Source organism: Ailuropoda melanoleuca, chromosome 16, assembly GCF_002007445.2.
Source record: "Ailuropoda melanoleuca isolate Jingjing chromosome 16, ASM200744v2, whole genome shotgun sequence".
Classification (NCBI taxonomy): Eukaryota; Metazoa; Chordata; class Mammalia; order Carnivora; family Ursidae; genus Ailuropoda; species Ailuropoda melanoleuca.
This window is the reverse complement of record NC_048233.1, coordinates 28,678,598-28,699,410: the sequence shown is the minus strand read 5'-3', so window position 1 is coordinate 28,699,410 and position 20,813 is coordinate 28,678,598. Positions and strand designations below refer to the sequence as shown.

The 20,813-nt window shown below is 38.4% G+C and overlaps 1 protein-coding gene across 6 annotated transcripts in view; it reads right to left on the bottom strand.

Annotated features, from left to right (window-relative positions):
* FGD4 (FYVE, RhoGEF and PH domain containing 4) overlaps positions 1–20,813 on the bottom strand; it is a 207,153-nt gene that overhangs the window by 111,966 nt on the left and 74,374 nt on the right. Inside the window, exons 1-2 of one of the 6 annotated variants that reach the window (XM_034646147.1) lie at positions 20,168–20,392; positions 1,698–1,918 (exon numbers count right to left, since the gene is read on the bottom strand). The exons of 3 other annotated variants lie outside the window; for them this stretch is intronic. Coding sequence is in view for 1 of the 3 variants with exons in the window: in XM_034646146.1 (XP_034502037.1) it covers positions 20,168–20,177 (10 nt within the window). In the remaining 2 variants the exon portion in view is untranslated. Of the gene's footprint in view, positions 1–1,697; positions 2,274–20,167; positions 20,393–20,813 lie in introns of those variants that run through there. 2 more of the 6 variants (XM_034646146.1, XM_034646148.1) reach the window with 2 other exon arrangements.

Below are 20,813 nucleotides of genomic sequence, written 5' to 3'. Positions count from 1 at the left end.
TCTAACTTTAATTCAGTAACAATAAAAAAGGTAAAGAATTTCACAAACACTAGAGAACTTGCGAAGCATACGCGTTTATCCAGCCTACCTCAACTGCTGAAGTAACCACACCCCAGGCACATGGATACTCACCCACGTCACACACATTTTCTCAAAGCCTTTTTCAGGTTTGTAAGATACAAGGTAACTAAAGCAACATGAACACCCTAAATACAGATGCTTTTCAATTATTTCATTACCTCCCTAAACTTACATTGCTCGTGTTTTTATGGGTGAAAATTTCACCCCAATAATACAAGATTAGTCTAAAATTTCTTACAGATGCTAAGGAAAATTTCACGCAGAGAGACATGAATTATTGTTGAAAAAGATGCTTTTTAGAGCTAGTACGTATCTAATTTAATTCTTCATAGTAAAAACAGTTCAAATAATAATAATGTATATAGATCAGTAAGTGCAAAAGAAGGTAAGAATTTTAAAGTAAACTACAATTAATACCAAGAACCCACAACTAGCAGTCAGGCCCTAAATCCTATTCCTGAAGTAAGACCATGAGTCCTTGACCACTACAAGGTTATCTAATTTTATACTATCATTAAAAAAAGAAAATCGAACAAGGTAGAGCCTATTAGCAATGACCTTTTCTAGCTCTCCAGGCAGCCAGTGACCCACTGACATGAATGTCTACGATGACAGCAAAACAGCACAATTAGAAGGACTCAGGCTGCATAAGCAAAGCTTTTCTCTGCAACCCTTCCTATATCAAATAAAAATGGCAGACCTAGCCAGACTCACAGAGCCCTGGTGCTATGGTTTAAATAACAGAAAAACACAAAAGGAATATCTGGAGTATAGACAGCACTCTTTCTGTTTTTCACTTTTATATTTTAGGGCACTGTTTTGGGGAAGGGGATACAATGCTGCTTTACAAAGGACATAGAAGTCCCTTGTTTGAGCTACCAACCTCTTAGCCACACAGAAAAATGTCAGTCATCCATTTGTTAGCACCAAAATCTCCTTCGACTGCTTACAATATGTACCACACATTTTAAGGGGCTGTTGAACTAGAAAAACAAAGGAAACCCTTGAAAAAGAAACCGATCTCCCTAGCTCTGCCCCTGCCCTTATCACTGTGTCTGCATGCCTGCCGGTAAAGCATGGTCACATTGTTTCCACATGCTCAGGGCCCTTGAAACTTGTGCAAAAGCATTGCAAAATAAAACTGCATAAACATCGCATTTCAAAACATGAGCTAGTAATGGTAGGTCAGCCATGTGGGCTAGAATAATCATTAATTAAACCATAACCTACAAATGTCCCTGACCTGAGACATTTTCTTATTGGACGAACAGGCATAAGAACACGTTGTGGCCATGGGCGTATTTCAAAAAGAATATCGGTATAACTCACTCTTAGAAACCATTAAAAATGATTGTCTCTTTGCCCCTTTCAGAGGTCATAACACAATTTCACAGGCACAAAAAATTTCAAATGGTTAAAAAAATAATTCTTTCATTTTTCCATCAACATATAATTGTACAGGCATAATTAAGCTGCTTAATTCAATACAACAGAAGTGTGTAATGCTGGAGATGTGTTCCAGAAGAGCTTATAGCTCCCTTTCCTTGGACCACATGGAGATAGTGCCCCACACCAAATGTAGTACAAACGGGATACACAGTACTAGGGTTACTTACCTTATAAAAGCTGGATTTTTTCCTCTTGATTAGAAGTCACAAATGGTTTAAGTAAAACTCCCTTCATTTGTTCTTCCAGTGAGCCAAATCCAGCTTCCCATTAACCCAGTCCATTGCAGATGATTTCACACAGCACACGCTTCCCAGTTCCCAGCCCAGCAAGGATAATCACATTCCAGCGGGGAGTGAACAGATGGTGGATTCCATGGTAACCAGCCCTCCTAAGGCGATTGGTAGAAGAGTGTGACTACAGCTTATTGGGTAACAATCACAGTCTTTGTGCTCCAGCCTTGCAAATCCTAAAGGAAGCAACATATAGCCACTCACATGCGCAAGGGCTTGCCTAGCAGGTGTTTGGCTATTTTAACAAGGCGATGCAGGCCAATTAAAAGCTTTTCAGCGAATCTACCCTTGGCGGTTCAAAGTCCTAATGTTTCAGATAGTGTCCACTGCTCATTCAGGGAGAAAGGTCACAAGAGGCTTAACTTGACAAACAGAAAATAACACTTGAAAGTTAACTTGAAAATTCAAGATAAAGCATTCTAGAAATCTAAGCTGCATCAGCAAATCGTTTTCTGATTTGCAATCCACATGAGAAGTGAAACTGGTTTTGTATTTAGAAAGATGTTTTTAAATATAACTTTTAAAACTGCAAAACTACCTTAGTTTGAAAATAATTTTTAAAACGAATTGTTTTATAAATGTGCATATAATCAATTTAAAAAAACTTGTATACATTCATTTTTACTGTGTTTGTATACATTCATTTTTACTGTGGATTTTGGGGTTGAGGGGAGGGCTACTGAACTTAAAGTTTTCATTAGAGCCTTACCCAAATATGGGATTGAAATCTCTTCGTTATGGACTCTCCACAGGTTTAATTTGAAATAAAAGTTAAATGCTGATTCAGCAGGAAAACAGCTTTCCCTCAACCCGTGGTGCTCAAGGAATCAGAGAATTAGTCCTTGAAGGAGCAAAATGGCTGAAAACCAAGTGCTATTTCACACCAAAACCAACTATTAGAGGTAATGCACAAATCTAAAACACATAAACTCCAGATACTCCAAAAATCCATTAGAAATAAATTTTTAAAAGAACAAAGAAATAATTAGGATAAGCCTAAGGTGAAAACAAAACAAAACTTGTAAGCTGTGACTAGACGTAGGTATTAACTGGGTTACCTCCTATTTTAAATTCAGGAGTTCTTTTCCTGGCAAGAACATAAATGAGACAGATATTGAGAGAAAAAAGACAAGATTATTTGCAAATAATGATTCTATCTGGAAAAAAATCAGAGAAATCAAGTACGATATTATGAATAGTACCAGAAGCTCAGTGAACCAGAAGCTCAGACAATAAATCAATATAATTCCTTTAGAAGAGCAAAAACTATCAGAATAGCAATGAAAGGGGAATTACTAACAAGGGCAATGCAAAGTATACAATTCCTGGGACTAGTATCAAGAAAGGTGTGTGAACTACCTGGGGGAAAAAGAATGAACTCTTACCAGAAGGGGTAAAGGAAAATGAAATGAAGACATCTAGCATGTTACTGAATACAAAGATCTATGTTAAAGATGCCAAGCCTTCCCAAATCACCATATAATGTAGTAGTAAAATTTCCAACATATTTTAGAAAATAAATTTAACAAAGAGACTCTAAAGTTTATTTGGATTTCAAAAAGATGAAAATAGCAAAGAAAATTCTATATGAGAGGAGTAATAATGGGTAAAATAACTACACCAGTTTTTAAACCATGCTATAAATACAATACTCCCATATTCATAAGTCCAGGAAAAACCTCTTTCCCACTGAATTCCGGACTTCTACATCTAATTACCTATTGAACATCTCTGCCTGGATATTTAATAAATATCTTAAACATAAGCCCCCAAAACTCGACTTCTGATTTTCTCCCCAAACCTGCTCCTCCTGCATCCTTCCTTATTTTTGGAAATGGCAACTCCACCGTTACATTCAGGCTAACACCCGAGAGCCCACCTCTGAGTCTTCTCTGACATCTTCACATCCTACCTGACAGCTCATGTCATGAGCTATTTCTTCCAATCTGGCCACTTCTTACCACCTGGTCCCCTTAATAACTTACAAATTAAACTCTGCTTCCATCTCACCTCCTACAGGCTATAAAACCTAAATGAATAATGTCAATTCTCTTCTCAAACCTGACATTCCCATTGCACTAATAAAAGTCTCCTTCTATGTGACGGCTTAAAAGCCCTTAATAACCTGGGCCCCACCCCATTAACTCACTTAACTCCTTTCCTACAACCCTCTCCTGCCTTCTCCAAGCTCTCCACGCAGTCTGACATTTTGTCCTCTCCTCTGCACTTTCTCAGTAACCGGGACAGTGATGCTGTTTACCACAGGCCAGTTATCTGTACATATCTACCCCAAACCCCCACCAGACTGTGAGCCCCTCAAGGCCAGGGACTACCATTCTGAACTCTGTGCTCCCAGTGCCAAGCAAAGGTCCTTGTGTATAGCGAGCACTTACTAAATCTGCAAAGAGTAACAGCTTGTTGCAGAATTTTTTGTTCCAGTGCAAGTTTAGGGGCAACCTAAGAATCTAATAATAAATGAATGATTACACAAGTAAGAATGTGTACTTCATAGACCATCATGCGGTTATTAAAAATATGGTCACAAAAAAGATGTGGCATAAGGAGAATGTTGATGGTATATTAATAACAATATACTACTTGCTGAGCCCTTAGTATGTGCCAAGCATTGTAATAAGCACTTCACAAATATTTTATTTAAACTTCACAGGGACTATAAAGTAGATTTTACTATCCTCATTTTTTAAGTGTGGAAACAGACGCTCGGAAATTCAGCTCTTGTCTCACAGCTAAGATTTGAACCTCATTTATGACCAAAGCTTGGGTCTAAGTCATTATTGCTACACTCCCTCCTGGAAGTAAAGGGGAAAAAAATATATAACTGAATACTCACTATGAAAAACTACAAAAAAAAGAAAAGAATTCTTAGGAACAAAAGCCTAGGCTTACGTAACTCAAAATTGTAAGAGCAGTTGTGAGGAAGAAATATTGGTGATATTTTCCTTTCTTCTATTTTCCAAAATTCCTAATGTCAAAAATGATTATTTTCTAAAAATGATATTTGTTCCTACAACACATATTCTTCAAAATTCACTCTCCTACATTCTTGGGTGGATCTACTAAGTAGCAAGACACAATAATCTAAAAATCACTTGACACAATTTCTAGAGAATTTATTCTATGGGAATTCGTGAGAAAGAAAAAACAGTGGCAGATCCAAGAAAGACATGTCAACAACAGCGTCCTCTTCAGAGCCAAGGTCACCTCTGGGCATTCTGACAATGTCTACAACAGCAGCACCTCCAGCTGCGCTGCCCGGAATCTAGTAACAGGACCTCCAAACGTAAGCTGTAGGGCATGTGACAAAGAGCCAACAATCCTCACCAAGGTTCTCAAGGTGAAAAAGTGTTGGAAGCAGAGAGGCCTGATAAATTATCTTCTTCAAATGCTGGGCGGGAAGCAATAGTGCCTAGAATCTGTTACAGTAGCCACTGTGCCAGCTAAGTGAGGAAATAACCTTGCAAGGATCGTTCTACTTCCCTTCACTACTGAATGAACCTGGTTTCATTCACCCTTAGTTGACCTTTCTCGTTTTCTTAGTATGAAGTTTTATCCAGGAAGATACTCTAAGTCAGAGGTTCCCAAACTCTTTTGAATTATGGAGCCCTTAACCTCTCATGGCACTCCAGGCCAACAGAAATCTCTAACAGGCTCATTTATTTAGTGGTTAGGTATAAACAACTTAATAACTATTTTTGACCCAGCAACTTAGCACCATTTGAAAAAGGGCATTTCCATATTTTTGGAAAAAAGTATGAAGTTTTCTAAGATTTTATTTATTTGAGATAAAGAGAGAAAGCGTGTATACATGCACCAGAGAGGAGAGAAGCAGAGAGGGAGGAAGAGGGACATGCAGACTTCATGCTGAACACGGACCCCCGTCTCGGGATTGATTCCAAGACCCCAACATCATGACCAAGGCCATGACTGAGCAGACACTCAACCGACTAAGCCACCCAGGTACCCTGAAAAATTCCACTCTTAAATCACTACCACTACTTACTAATGGCATGTGGGTGCCTGTTGGGTTTGGGCCCTGCAAAACCTCTCACACCACAGGGTCACAGTAGACCTTGCCATCCTCACTCCTGCTTCACATTGATTTTTACCGGGTGTTTGCTTGTTATCACAATAACCTGCCAGGACCGCAGCTCTGCAAAACTAGGATATCACCGAAAGAAATACAGTTCAATCAAATACTAAAGCAGAACCACCTAGCACTAATAGCTCCCACAGTGTTTGATAGATGTCACTGTGCTTCTCCTGAAATGTTAAAATACCCTGCAGTAGCACACCCCAGTGAGCTGGTGGCTGTGCCCCAGAGCACCCAGGTATAGACACATATTTTGGCAATGATGTTTTTAAGATCTTAGATTTTGCAGTGCCTGATGACAGAAAGAATCCTTAATTAGAAATTCAGAAGCCTGGGCTGCCTGCTTAGCCACTCGTATGATATGGGCATGCCATTTTGCCCTCTCCATCCTGTGTGCTTCAGTCACAAAATGAGGGAACTAGGTTAGATCATCTCCAAAGTTCCCTTCCATTCTAAAACAGTAAGAATGAATGTTAGAGGAAGGAAGGTTCTTCCTCATTCTTACTAGTTTCAGAGGAAAAGGACAAAGGGCTAGAGTAACCAGGGATAAGTATTTATTTTCCAGAAGGAAACTCAGACTAAAATGTAGATGCGCCATGATAAAGGTTTGAATGTGAGGTGTTACTGAAGAACCAGGTAAGCTGGCAAGTGCATCCCATTTGAGTGACCCTGCCACGAGCACCATACTTTCTGTGCTCTTTCTACTCTTGCCGAAACTCCTTCTGGACAAATGGTTTGTATGATGAAGTGACTGGGTATTGTCAGGGTTGGAGTCTGACAGTGAAACAGATTCAAATGACCTATCCTGATTGGAGATCAAATTTAACATTTCTGCCCAAGCACCACCAGATTAAACGACAGTGCTAACCAGGCACAGACACTGAAACACAAAATACAACATTTGTAAAGAGGTGATGTTTTCTCAGATATTTACACCGTGTTACTGAGAATTTTGTATTCTTAATTAACATTCCATAAGGTTCTTTTTATTTGACTTTTTTCTTTTGCAATTAGTTTTAAAAAGATTATTTAGAACAAAAATGTAGGCAAGGGAAACAACGGCAAAAATGAACTATTGGGACTTCACCAAGATAAAAAGCTTTTTGCACAGCAAAGGAAACAGTCAACAAAACCAAAAAACAACTGACAGAATGGGAGAAGATATTTACAAATAACAAATCAGATAAAGGGCTGGTATCCAAAATCTATAAAGAACTTATCAAACTCAACATCCAAAGAACAAATAATCCAGTCAAGAAATGGGCAGGAGACATGAACAGACATTTCTCCAAAGATATACAAATGGCCAAAAGACACATGAAAAAACACTCAACATCACTCAACATCAGGTTACTACAAATCAAAACCACAACGAGATACCACCTCATACCAGTCAAAATGGCTAAAATTAACAAGTCAGGAAATGACAGATGTTGGCGAGGATGTGGAGAAAGGGAAACCCTCCTACACTGTTGGTGGGAATGAGAGCTGGTGCAGCTACTCTGGAACAGTATGGAGGTTCCTCAAAAAGTTTAAAATAGAGCTACCCTACAACCTAGCAATTGCACTACAGGGTATTTATCCCAAAGATATAAATGTAGTGATCCGAAGGGCCACCTGCACCCCAGTGTTTATAGCAATGTCCACAATAGCCAAACTATGGAAAAAGCCTAGATGTTCACCGACAGATGAATGGATAAAGAACATGTGGTGTGTGTGTGTGTGTGTATATATATATATATATATATATATACACATATATGTGTATATATATGTGTATATATATAAATGTATACACATACACACACACATACATACCTACAATGGAATATTATGCAGCCATCAAAAAGTGAAATCTTGCCATTTGCAATGACATGGATGGAACTAGAAGGTATTATGCTAAGCGAAATAAGTTGATCAGGAGAAAGAATTATATGATCTCATTCATATGTGGAATTTAAAAAACAAAACAGAGGGGCATAGGGGAAGAGAGGAAAAAAATAAAACAAGACAAAATCAGGGAGGGAGACAAACCATAAGAGATTCTTAATCATAGGAAATAAACTGAGGTTTGCTGGAGTAGGACGATGGGATAACTGGGTGATGGACATTAAGGAGGGCATGTGATGTAATGAGCACTGGGCATTATATAAGACTGATGAATCACTGACCTCTACTTCTGAAACTAATAATACATTATGCTAATTAATTGAATTTTAATTAAAAAAAACTTTAAATGTATTTGTAGGGTAAAGAGTACATTACGAGCAAAAGAAAACACAATGAAATAAGTGGAACTTTTCTACCCAGTTTGCAAGGGGTTAAGATGATACAATAACAAATGTAGCCTGATTTGATGCAAGCAATTTTTTTTTTTAATTGCCCATCATTCCTCTGTTGTGGTTAGCATTTCAGAGAAATACTTTCCTTTCTGGGACCTGCCCAGGTATCATATTGTGAAGAAAACAATGTTGAGGAGGATAAGTCTATGTCAGGGGGTCTCACATGCTGTCATTTTTCATGAAAGTCCAACTATCAGGTAGACTCAGGTCTACCAATGCCCCAGGGATTTTTTTTTTTTTTTTAAGTAGGCTCCGCATGTAACGTGTGGCTTGAACTGATGATCCTGAGATCAAGAGTTGCATGTTCTACTGACTGAGCCAGCCAAGCACCCCACAGGGATATTTTTAATTAAAATCAGAAGAATAATGTTGTAGTCCAATGAGAATAACGGGATCCAATTTTTCACATCATTAGATTATCTACTGTTGTCTTCCTTAGAGTAATACTCCCTCTCCTTCCAAACCCTAACATTGACTCTAAAACAGAGCTGGGAGGAAATTATACCAGCATTGGGTCCTAGTCTGTTGCTTTCCACGTTCTCCGTTAGTACCCACATTTTTTAAAGAAGTGACTCATTTAAATTTGGAATCTAGATATTTTAAATTCCTAAGAAAATTCCAGAAATATATGAAAGTTGGAGCCTCTTTACAGGGAGCACATATGTATAATATAATATACATTTCTGCCAATGTATTAATTATATTAATTACATTAGTAAATATATTTAAGTTAAATGTTTATGAGAGGGTGCAACAAGTAGAAAACAGTGTAAGAACAAAGAATGTTATGTAAACAAGACACTGGGCTTCCACAATTTGCAAAGTTCTAACCTAAACTCTATAGACAAGGAAAAGGAGATACTGGCTCTTTTGTCTTGAGGAGTCTTCCGTATGTTTGAGAAACAAAGTTTGCAGAGGTGGGGGCAGGTAGGTGCTAACCAGATAGAACAGAGATAGATGTATAGCACTAGGTAAGTGCCAAAGACACCTCACACAAATGTCACTCCATAAAAATCATCTAAATATCAACATTATGAACGTTCTTTTATTTTAAGAGGCTGTGCCCAGGCCAGAGTGAAAATGACAACCCAGGTTTTGTGCTTGTAAAACTCAATGTTCAATAATTAACCCTTATAGCTGAAAACATAAATATCCTGAAGGACCAATGCATGCAAACCACTACTACTTTAGATGAAATTTATACAAAACTGTTGAGCTTAAGTTGTACAGGGTTTCCTTTGTCAGGAGAGAAAGCAAATCCTGCAAAAATAATCAACTGAACACTTACTGTTGAAACCTGGAGATTTATGTAGGGTCTCTCATCTGGTCTTATAAAATCAAGTCTCTCAACCTAACTTTATCTTTCTACCTTAAGTCCAAACCTCAGACAGAGGAAAGGTATTGAAAAGAGTAGCCAGGCTTTGTGAGCAAGAATCCTTTAAGACTATGACTGAGGTATACTCAACTGTGAACATTTGAAGGTGTGTGAGTTGTTTTGAGTGTGGCAGGAGTGTGTGTGGGGGGGAGGTGTGTACATAAGGACGCACTGTGAGTGAGAAGGGTGTGCGTGGTAAGTGGGACATAATGGCATATTCTGAAAAGCTTCTTCACCTGCCTTGTAAATTATTTCTAAATGCCCTGGGTTCTTTTCTGAGGTAATCAGAGGATAACCGGTTGAATGGGTGCAGGGGGCAAATCATGGTTAGTTAATGCTGTGAATATAGACTGCCGAACTGTGGGCAGGATGGGCTAGACTGATCAAACTTCTTGCCCCAATACTTATTAGTGGGGGACTTCTGAGCTACAACCTGAGCTTTGAGACTTGCATCTAAGAAACTTAGGCATAATATTTGGTACCTTCCTCTCAAGAAGATCAAGATCACATAGGTGAACTCTTTCTGAATACCTGAAAACGATGCAGCTGTAAGAAGTTTTAAACATGTTTCAAAGTGTGGTGCTAGGACACATACACACACAAACAACTGTTTACTCTGTGAGCCAAGAATAGCAAAGGATGACTTCCTGTCATAAAAAAAAAAAAAAACCCACACTGAAGTTTCTTTTAAAATAAAAAACAAAAGCCCTCTGAGCTCCATTCATTTTCTTATCAAGTTGTCTACTCTTGTTCCTTTCTTTCTCATTCGCACTTCTCAAAATGTGGGAACTCTACAGTCAACTGCCTCCACTTCCGCAGCTCACCTCTGTCTGACCAACATGCACCTGACCCCGCTCCCATCCAGATGAGCAGGGACATTCCAGGTGCCCAACCCACGGGTCACTGTTCAGCTCCCGTATCCCTGCACTTCTCTGCATGCATCGGACTGTGCTAACCCTGCGCTCCTTTGATGTTCCTTCCTCCTGTGCCACCTCACCATCACCTCTCCTGGTTCTCCAGGACTCTCTCCAGCAACTCCTTTCTTCTCTCTCATCAGCAACACTCCTCTACCTTATCCCTCCTCAGTCACACCCAATTAATCAGGTACGGTCAATACACGTTCACTGAATAAACATTCATAAAACACGCCATAAGTAAATGTGTTTAGATATTATACAGCAATTCACTGGCAAAATATGTAGTTATCAGTTCAAACATGGACCCCATTAAGAGATTAGAAGCTTTTCATCTCTCTGTGTAAGAAAAACAAGGTAAATGAAATCTTACTGAGCATAGAGCTGGAGGTGAGTCAAAGTAAAGACCTTACCAGCCCTCATAAGCTAGTCCGCTGAACAGCTGTGTAGGAATTTAAATACTTCCCCACCACAGTCTGATGCCAAACCTCATTCCTGTTTCAGATCCTCTCTGCTTGCAGTTCCCTCTGCCTAGAATATTTCCACAAATTTTCCTCTTGCTTCCATAACACACTTCATACAAGTCTGCATTTATATGCCTCAGGTGGCTCTTGGCTTCCTCACAACCCCATCTCTTGTGACTTTCTACCTATCCCAACACCTTGGTCTCTTTGTCATTTAATAGCACTTATCACTGCCCAACATTAAATGTTGTTCTTTTCCCACTCATTTTATTTTCTGGCTCCTACCCTAGAAGGTAAACTCCATGAATAAGGGAGTTTTGTTTTGTTTACTAAGGAATCCCCAATGTCTGGCCTAAAGCAGGTGCTCATTAAGTCTTTGTTGCAAGAACAGATGAAAAGAATAAAATGGTAGGGACTAAATGAAGACAATGTAAGTGCGGGCTATACCACTGTAACCCATGTGGGAAGTGGCCATGGAGCCAGGTCACTGACACATCTGAGTGAATGGGAGTGGGAACAGGAGACAAGTTTCTGAAGGAAGTCGAGCAGGTATGCTCGCTAGTCTTGAACAAGCAGGCAGGAAGCCTGTGTCTAGGACTAATGAATTTGACTCATCAGGATACCACATTTTGTCTAGGACAAGAGGGTAGGGCTCAAAAGGAAGACGGCTGGCACCCCAGGAGATAATAAGGGATCCTACAGAGGTCACTAATATTCTAAATGCTTTCTTTTTTTTTTTTTTAATGATTTTTTAATTATATTATGTTAGTCACCATACAGTACATCCTCGGATTCCGATGTAAAGTTCGATGCTTCATTAGTTGCGTGTAACACCCAGTGCACCATGCAATACGTGCCCTCCTTACTACCCATCACCAGTCTATCCCATTCCCCCACCCCCCTTCTAAATGCTTTCTGAGGGAAAAGTGCAAAAGAGATGGCTGCCTTAGCAAAACTGTAAATCAAGTTAAAAATTTTCAACTTTCTTTTGGCACTTTTCAATTTTTTTGCTCCTCAGGGTGGCTGGACAGTGACTGGTGACTTTGACACCAGATCTCCATGTTCCTTCTATGATGCAGACTTTACCTCACAACCTAAACCTGACAGTCATCTAAATCCTAACCCTATTCCAATGTGATCACACTATGGGGTTTTCCTCTTGGAAACAGGAGAGTCAGCCAATCTATGAGTCGAAAGTAGCTGGTCAGTTCATAAGCCTCCAGTTATATTCTCTTCGTATGTCTCCACCTTGACTGCCTTGTCACTGGAGAGCAGGGCTGCCGCTCAGGGCAGAACCAGCCTTTTACCTCTTCTAAAGCTAGAAGAGGGACGCCTGTGTGGCTTAGTTGGTTAGGCATCTGCCTTCAGCTGAGGTCATGATCCCAGGGTCCTGGGATTGAGTCCCTCGTTGGGACCTTGCTCAGTGGGGAGTCTGCTTCTCCCTCTGCCTGCCACTCTCCCTGCTTGTGTTCTCTCTGACAAATGAATGAATAAAATCTTTAAAAAATAAAATAAAATAAAAGCTAGAAGAAATGCCAACTCCCATGCTTGAGTTTAAAAAAAAAAAACTTTATGAACTAGTTGCAAAAAAAAAATTATAAGAGAAATAAGCAAAAGGCAATTAAGAAGCTTACTCCCGTGACCCAGAGATAACCCCTAATTACTGTCTTGGAGTACTTGTTCTAAACTCTTCTCTACATATTCATATATCTATACAGATGCATATATCACAAATGTTTTACTTTTACAAAAACAATGTATTATATATCCTGCTTTACCTTTACTAAAAACTATAGCAATTTCAGATATGCACTATGTTAACATGTTTGTAATCATATTTCAATAGAAGTACAACTTTTTTTTTTTTTTTTAAAGTAGGCTCCACACCCAATGTGGGGCTTGAACTCAGGACCTCGAGATCAAAAGGCACATACTCTGGGTGCCAGAGTGGCTCAGTCGGTTAAGCTTCTGCTTTCAGCTCAGGTCATGATCCCAGGATCCTGGGATCAGGCCCCGTGCCAGGCTTTCTGCTCAGCGAGTAGTCTACTTCTTCCTCTCCTTCTCCCCCTGCCCCTCCCCACTCATACTCTGTCTCAAATAAATAAAATCTTCAAAAAAAAAAAAAAAAAAGTGTCACATGCTCTACCAACTGAGCCAGCCAGCCTTCCCCACCCCCAATGTATAACCAATTTTAACTGCTATGCTCACTCTAAGAAAATCTCTAACTCTTACAAATATTTCTACTAAACAAAAACACCTTAATGACTAAAAAGTAATGTGTTTTTACAAATTAAGAAATTATAGAAATAAAATTAAAATCACCTATAAAGCAATCATGTAGATATAATTATGATCAATATTTTGATGCATTTCCTTTAAAACTTTTGCATTCTATGCATCAGGATTGGGATTTTTCTAAACATTGTGCTCTTTAAGAAATTTTATGAAATCATTTCAAAAGAAGAATTTGCTTCATCTTTTCTTAATTATGTCAGGGTAGATGGGGTTTAAAAGGCGACTTTGTGGGGCACCTGTGTGGCTCAGTCGGTTAAGTCTCCGACTCTTGATTTCAGCTCAGGTTATGATCCCAGGGTCGTGGGATCAAGCTCCACGTCAGGCTCTGTGCTCAGTGCAGAGTCTGCTGGAGAGCCTCTCTCCCTCCCCTTCCCTACCTTGTGCACATGTGCAAGCTCTCTCCCTCAAATACATAAAATCTTAAAAAAAAAAAAAAAAAAAGAAAGTAAAGGTGACTTTGGTATGTAATTAAGCTATTTAACATGTTGTAGTGGTTGGTACTGCTAAGGAACATAATTTCTGTAACAGTCCAATAAATATCAGTACAGTCATTTCAAGTTTCTTCAAATAAACAAAACTTTCCACCCAAGAAGAGTTGCCACCCAATTCAGAGGAGACTTATTTTCAGCTGATGTACCATTTTCTTCTGCAGGTTAAGCTAATTTATTGTGCATAGTCGCTATGTGACTTTCTAATAAGGTTTCTAATAGCCTCCTAAATGCTGTTCGCTTTGGGGGATTTTCAACTGTTAGCTGAATAATGCGTCCTGCAAGATGAAACTCATTAATTTTAAGCAGCAATGGGGGTGCTACAATTTGATTCTTTCTTTAAAAATGGGCAAACACAGGGGCACCTGGGTGGCTCAGTAGGTTAAGCCTCTGACTCTTGATTTCTGCTTGGGTCATGATCTCAGGGTCATGTGATTAACCCCCCCCCCCCACATACACACACTGATTCTCTCTCTCCATCCATCCCTCCCCCCACCAAAATAAATAAAGTTTTGTGGCTTTTTTTTTAATGGGCAACACAGTGTTCAATAGAACTGTAATGCCAGGAAACACACACACTGCCCTCCCACAATCCCTTCTCCCCCCCACCCTACCCCGAATTGCCATTGCTAGGAAGAGGATCAATGTTACTTTTGGTTTAACTCATAAGACTGCAAGATTTACAGTTTTAGGTTAAAGCACCATGTCTAGGAGCAACACAGCACACACTTATACCAAATATGATTTATATGTTCAACCAAGGAAATGCTGAGGTCTTTCTAATCATATAGTTTCACAAACACAAGAAATTAAAGTGCTTTCATTTCAGTAGAGTGTATACATGTTCTGAAATGAACTAGAAGATTGAACATTCTTTACCAAAGAAAGGTGAAAAATTGTTAAGTTTCTCAAGGGAAGAAATTTCTCTACTTAGTATTATGTCATCCAATCAATTCTGTTTAACAAACATTTATCAAGAATGTTATGCCACAGGCAGATAATAAAGATGTGTGAAAGTTATTCCTTGCCCTCCTAGACCTCACAGCCTAGCACAGTGGTTCCTATGTCCAGCAACATCATGGCATTCTTTGTTAGAAAATTTTGAATTGCCCATTGAATTTCTTTAGATTGTATGACTACTCAAATTTCTATTTCTTCACAATTTGTTTTGTTTCCTGTTTGTCTTTCCTTTTTTTTAAAAAGTATTTTCTAATTTCCATTTTTTAAAGATCTATTTATTTTAAAGAGAGCGAGAGAGATGGAAAGTGCAAGAGTTGGGGGGGGGAGAGAGAATCTCAAGCAGACTCCTCTGAGCCCGACACAGAGCTCAATCCCAGGACCTTGAGATCATGACTTGAGTCGAAATCAAGTCAGCCGCTCAACTGACTGAGCCATCCAGGTGCCCTCTTAGTTTGCCTTTCAAAGAAATTTGTCCACTTCATCTAAGTTGCTCACAGTAACCACTTACTATCCTTTTAATATCTGTAAGAATCCTGATACTGGAACTGTTTTTTATTCTTGATCAGTCTCAACAGAGATTTATCGATCTTATGATACTTCAAGGAAACATGTTGTTGTGTTTTCTCTATTGTCTGTTCTCTACTACATATTTTTCACTTATATGTTTATTATGCTGTTCCTTCTATTTACCTTCACTGATTCTAAAACATCTTTTCTAATATAAGCATATAAAGCTGCATATATTTTTCCGGTTTTATAGTTTTTTATGGCAGAAAAGTATTCCAGGGGCGCCTGGGTGGCTCAGTCGTTAAGCGTCTGCCTTCGGCTCAGGGTGTGATCCCAGAGTCCTGGGATCGAGCCCCGCATCAGGCTCCTCTGCTGGGAGCCTGCTTCTTCCTCTCCCACTCCCCCTGCTTGTGTTCCCTCTCTCGCTGGCTGTCTCTCTCTCTGTCAGATAAATAAATAAAATCTTAAAAAAAAAAAAAAAAAGAAAGAAAGAAAAGTATTCCAATACCAATTATTCCATCATGGCCAGAACCAAAAATCTTTCATGGAATGCTTTCTTAGTGCTTACTTAAAAATCAATTTAAAAACCAATGAAACAAAACAAATGAGGGGGAAAAGTTCCCCACTATGGTGAACATGTAGGTTTATCGAACACATATAGAACCCACCGGAGAGTGCAGCTAAAGAACTGTTTTCAGTGAATAATTCCTCTGATGCTTGTTTTCAACCCCGTGAGAACTATAATCCAAACCCCCATAATATTCAGTGTAAAGAAATTTATGGCAAAAGTGCAGCTAGGAAGACTTTGCCTCAAAAAAACACATACATTGCTCCCACCCGGCAATGCAAAGCCACCTCCTTTTCCTTCCCCGGCAGTGATGTATACCCCAATGGCTGCCATTCCATTAATAAAAACCTTTCCATGACTGATAAATTCTCTACTCTTTCCTACAATGTGTATAGAGCACTGTACTGAGACGAGACGAACAGAAAACATGGTCTATGCTAGAGACAATTTAAGGAAAACCATGAAAAGAATTTGAAATGGTTTGGATTCTGGAAATGTCAAATATCAGAAGTCTCCCTAAAAACTATACAACAAAACTGACACTGAGATACAGTGGGCAAAGGACAGTCTTTTCAGTAAATGGTGCTAAATCTACTTGAGATCCACATGGCACACACACAAAAAATCTTGACCCCCTACCACACGTCTTTTACAAAAACCCGTTTCAGATGAATCGTAGACCTAAAGGTAAAACAATTATAAATAAACAATAAGCTTCTAGAAATACTATATGAAAACACCTTTAACACTTCAGATAGGCAAAGTTTTTAAAAAAGAACACAGAGACCTAACTTTAAAGGATGAAACCTAAATTGGACATCATTCGTGAAAGGACACCACTAAATATACAAAAGAAAGCATTACAGGAAAAACAAATATTTGTAACTCACTGTTCAAAGAACTAGTGTCCAGAATAAAGAACTCAGACAAAAAAAAAAGACAATCCGATTTTTTTTTTTAATGGACAAACGTCTTCATTGGGAACTTCACAAAAGAAGGTCTCTAATAAGCACATAAAAATCATTAATCATCAGAGATATGTAAATTAAAATCACAAAATATCGTTAGATACCTGCCATATGGCTAAAATTTTTAAAACCAGCAGAAAGTATTGGCAAGGAAGTGGAACAACTAAAATATTCACACAGTACAACCACTATGGAAAACTTTTAGGCTAACATCTCCTAAAGCTGAACATATGCACACCCTATGACCCAGTAATTTCACCAAAAGACACGTACAAAATGTTCATAGCACCATTGAGCATAATGGTCAATGTCCATCAAAGGTAAAATGCAAATAAACACGCTTCACAATGAACAAAATTACTGCTACGGTGTGTAATGAATTGGCCACAAGCTTCGGAAATGAATGATCCTGGACATGAATTTCAGTCCTCTATTTACCATGTAATAATATGTAGATATGAGTACATAACCTCATAAACCTGATTTCTCCATTTGAAAAATAGGGTCATATCACCTGTCTTACAAAGTTTTTCTGAGGATTGAAAGTAATGTACACATAACACAAAGCACTACGTCTAATAGGTGCTCAGTAAACAGTAAGTCTAGGATTTAGGAGATGGAACTTCTATCACTCAGGATCCATACCAGACTTTTTTTATACACAAACTTTCTTCCTATGAAGATAACGTTTCACCTGACCTGCCAAACCAGTCTGTAGCATTTCTAACTTGCCAACTCAGTCATCAGTAGGACTACAGAAGAACCAGGTCATGGCATTTTATTATTCAGCTACTTTATGAACCCTTCTGCAATTGCAGCTGTCAGCTCTAATGCCAGAGGATCAAATGAGCTGGGAAGAATAAACAAATGGGCAGAAGAAATGCCAACAATGCATAAACTGAACAGGAGTCCAAATGGTCCAATTACAAAGCTGATCCTTCAAACACTATGCACACTGTATACACACTCTGAAGAGAAGCATAGGTAGGTTAGGGTGCCTGAAAAACAAAAGAATTAGTACTACTGTGGTTTTCAGCCCAATTCTGAGCTTCCTTTAGTCTTAAAAATAAATCTATTCACACTTGTTAAAGAATAAATCATATAGGTCCTACAATTCTCACTTTGACTCCTTTTTAACGTAAAATACGTGTGTGTGTGTGTGTAAATGTGGTATTTAGTAGCAACCAGATCCTAAATTTTAAAGTTATAATAAATATTAGGAAAATTGACTATTTCTAAATATAATACATATTCAGTAAAATGTTTACTAATTTAAAAAGAAAAGTCAGGATATTAACTTATATTGTCATCTAAACTCATAAGGGGAAGGCGGAGGCAGGGCAAAGAAAAAAAAAAAAAATTAGTCTCCTGAAATCTTGAAATCAAATTTCCTGATCCAGAATAGTTCCTTGAAGAGTAAGGCTCCAAAATTTCATATTTTGACTGTATATGCCTATTACCCTAGCTAGTTCTAGTCTATTAAAATTTATCATTAGGCCTATCAAGTTTTAAAAAGAAGATACATTTAAGAATTTATGGGTAATCCAAAGTAACTCTAAACTCAGTTCCATTCATTCCATAAGAAAGGTCAGTATTCCATCTTGGTGCAAGTCAGTGACATAGGGGCTCTATACAAAGGGAATGAAGAACAAGAAGCTTTTTCTTTCTTCTGTGGCTGAATTACTGGGAGAATCCCAGGCCATTTCTAACCTAGTGAAACAAAGAAAAACTCTGGCCAAAGCCTTGTGAACCTGTGTTTTTCCAGGCGCCACATTTTCATAGTCCATGCCTGATTTATTTTGCTCCACGGATCTAGTTTTCCACTCATATGACGTTGTGCATAGAACAATCAACCTTAGTTAGGCAAGTCCTCTCTCAGTTTTCCTCAATGATCCATTTATTTGCAAAAGTTCTACAGATTCCACTCCAGTTTGTCTCTCTAAAGAAAGCAATGTCACCCACACTTGCAAAACAGCTAGCACACAGGCTGTCTACCACACATAAGCAAATGTTTAAAAAAAAGTGAGATCCATGGGGCGCCTGGGTTGCACAGCAGTTAAGCGTCTGCCTTCGGCTCAGGGCGTGATCCCAGCGTTATGGGATCGAGCCCCACATCAGGCTCCTCTGCTATGAGCCTGCTTCTTCCTCTCCCACTGCCCCTGCTTGTGTTCCCTCGCTGGCTGTCTCTATCTCTGTCAAATAAATAAATAAAATCTTTTTTAAAAAAATGTGAGATCCATAAGTTTAAACCAACACGGCACTCCACACACTTTTTAAAATCCTAATTTAATGTCTGCATGTGCAATTCAATTGCAAAGTGCAATTCAATTCCTGCACTTTGCAAGACAAGTCATTTAATTTAAAATGATGGTATTCTTAGTTACTTTTAATCCAAAATCTTGAAAAATTTTAAATATCTAACAATAGAGGACATGTTAGCTAGAGTACCACTTTTTAACAGGACCATCAGCTATTGAATTTTTACTAAGAATTTTCAGTAATAAGAAATAATTTAATGTTACATAGGAAGGGAGAAGCATGATTAAAAAAAATCAATATAAATAGGACCTCAGCTTCACAGAACAAAGAGGAAACACACATCAAAATGTTAGTTACACCCTGATGTTTATTTTCTTCCTTACTAACCAAGAATAATCTGTTTAAAATTGTTTTTCTGAATAAAGACATTCAGTGGCTTTTCAGTTAAAATACAAAAGACCTCGAGAACATTATTCAGCCACAATGACAGAGGATCTAGTCAACTAGAATTCAGATTCCAGGATGCAATTTCAAGAAATCCTTAAACTTGCACATGACCTACGTACCTTGCTAATGTTTTAGAAGTAGAGGGAATTTTGTCCCCAAATAACTGATGACTAAGAGAATATTAAGTACACAAATAAGTTCTAAGAAATTGACTAAAGTATAGCTTTTATGTATTAGAAACAGAAGGAAGGAAGAAATGGATATTAGAAATAGATGGCAAGAGGTTATAATAAAAAGTCTCAGATAAGAAGGGACAAGAGTTTCACTCAAAGCATAGTTCACATTCACCACTCTCAGGGAACACTGCTATGCTATGAATCCCAGGGAGAAAGGCCATTACCTCAAGGTATCATACAGGGACCATGAAAAAAAGAAAAAGTACTTCATGCTAAAACCACACCATGAAACCATTCTAAACAAGAGCCATGATAATTTCAATAGTGACAGAAATTACTTTTCATTAAGTAGTAATCAAAAAGACAAATACCAGTTACTTCATCTACTCATACACTTTGTGTATTCAAAAGTTTCAAACGTTTTTAACCTGAGATATCTCAGAAATAGAAATTGCAAAAGTAACGATACTCACAGCCCCCCATAAAGGATTTTTTTCCAACAACATCCAGCAGTGCCTTTTACTCTTCTGATTAATCATACTTAATTCCTTCTTGTGGAAGAATTATTTGGATCTGTGATTTATGGGTAAAACCTACAGGTCTGTATTTAGACACCAGACATGCACATATCTTCTGTCTGACATGGTGAAGAACTAACTAATGGGAAGTGCAGAGCTAGGTTTCATAACTCTTCTAGCACTGATGCAGCCTCAAAGATCTACGCAAGTATAGCATTTCAAAATTCCATGAAGGTATTTCAAAATGCAGTGAGATAGCTCTGTGGTACCGGGGTGGAATGGGAAGGATGAGGCCAATGGCATGTGATTTTACTGGGTTACAGCGTTTAGATTTATAACAAACAATTCTTTAAAAATAGGTTTTAAAGGGTCTTAGGATTTTTTTCACACTCATCAGAAAGTCATAAGAAATGTTGAACAGCGAAACACAGTGAAAATAGTGTTTATGCTCTCCGTTTCCTGAGCAAAAGGGCTTTCTACTTCCTTCCTAGGTTACCTAACAATGCCAAATAACTTCATAAAAACATCAGGATTTTAAAGGAGGAGAGGTACCAATGAGCAAATTTCTCATCCTTGCCATGTGTATCAGAGACTATTACTG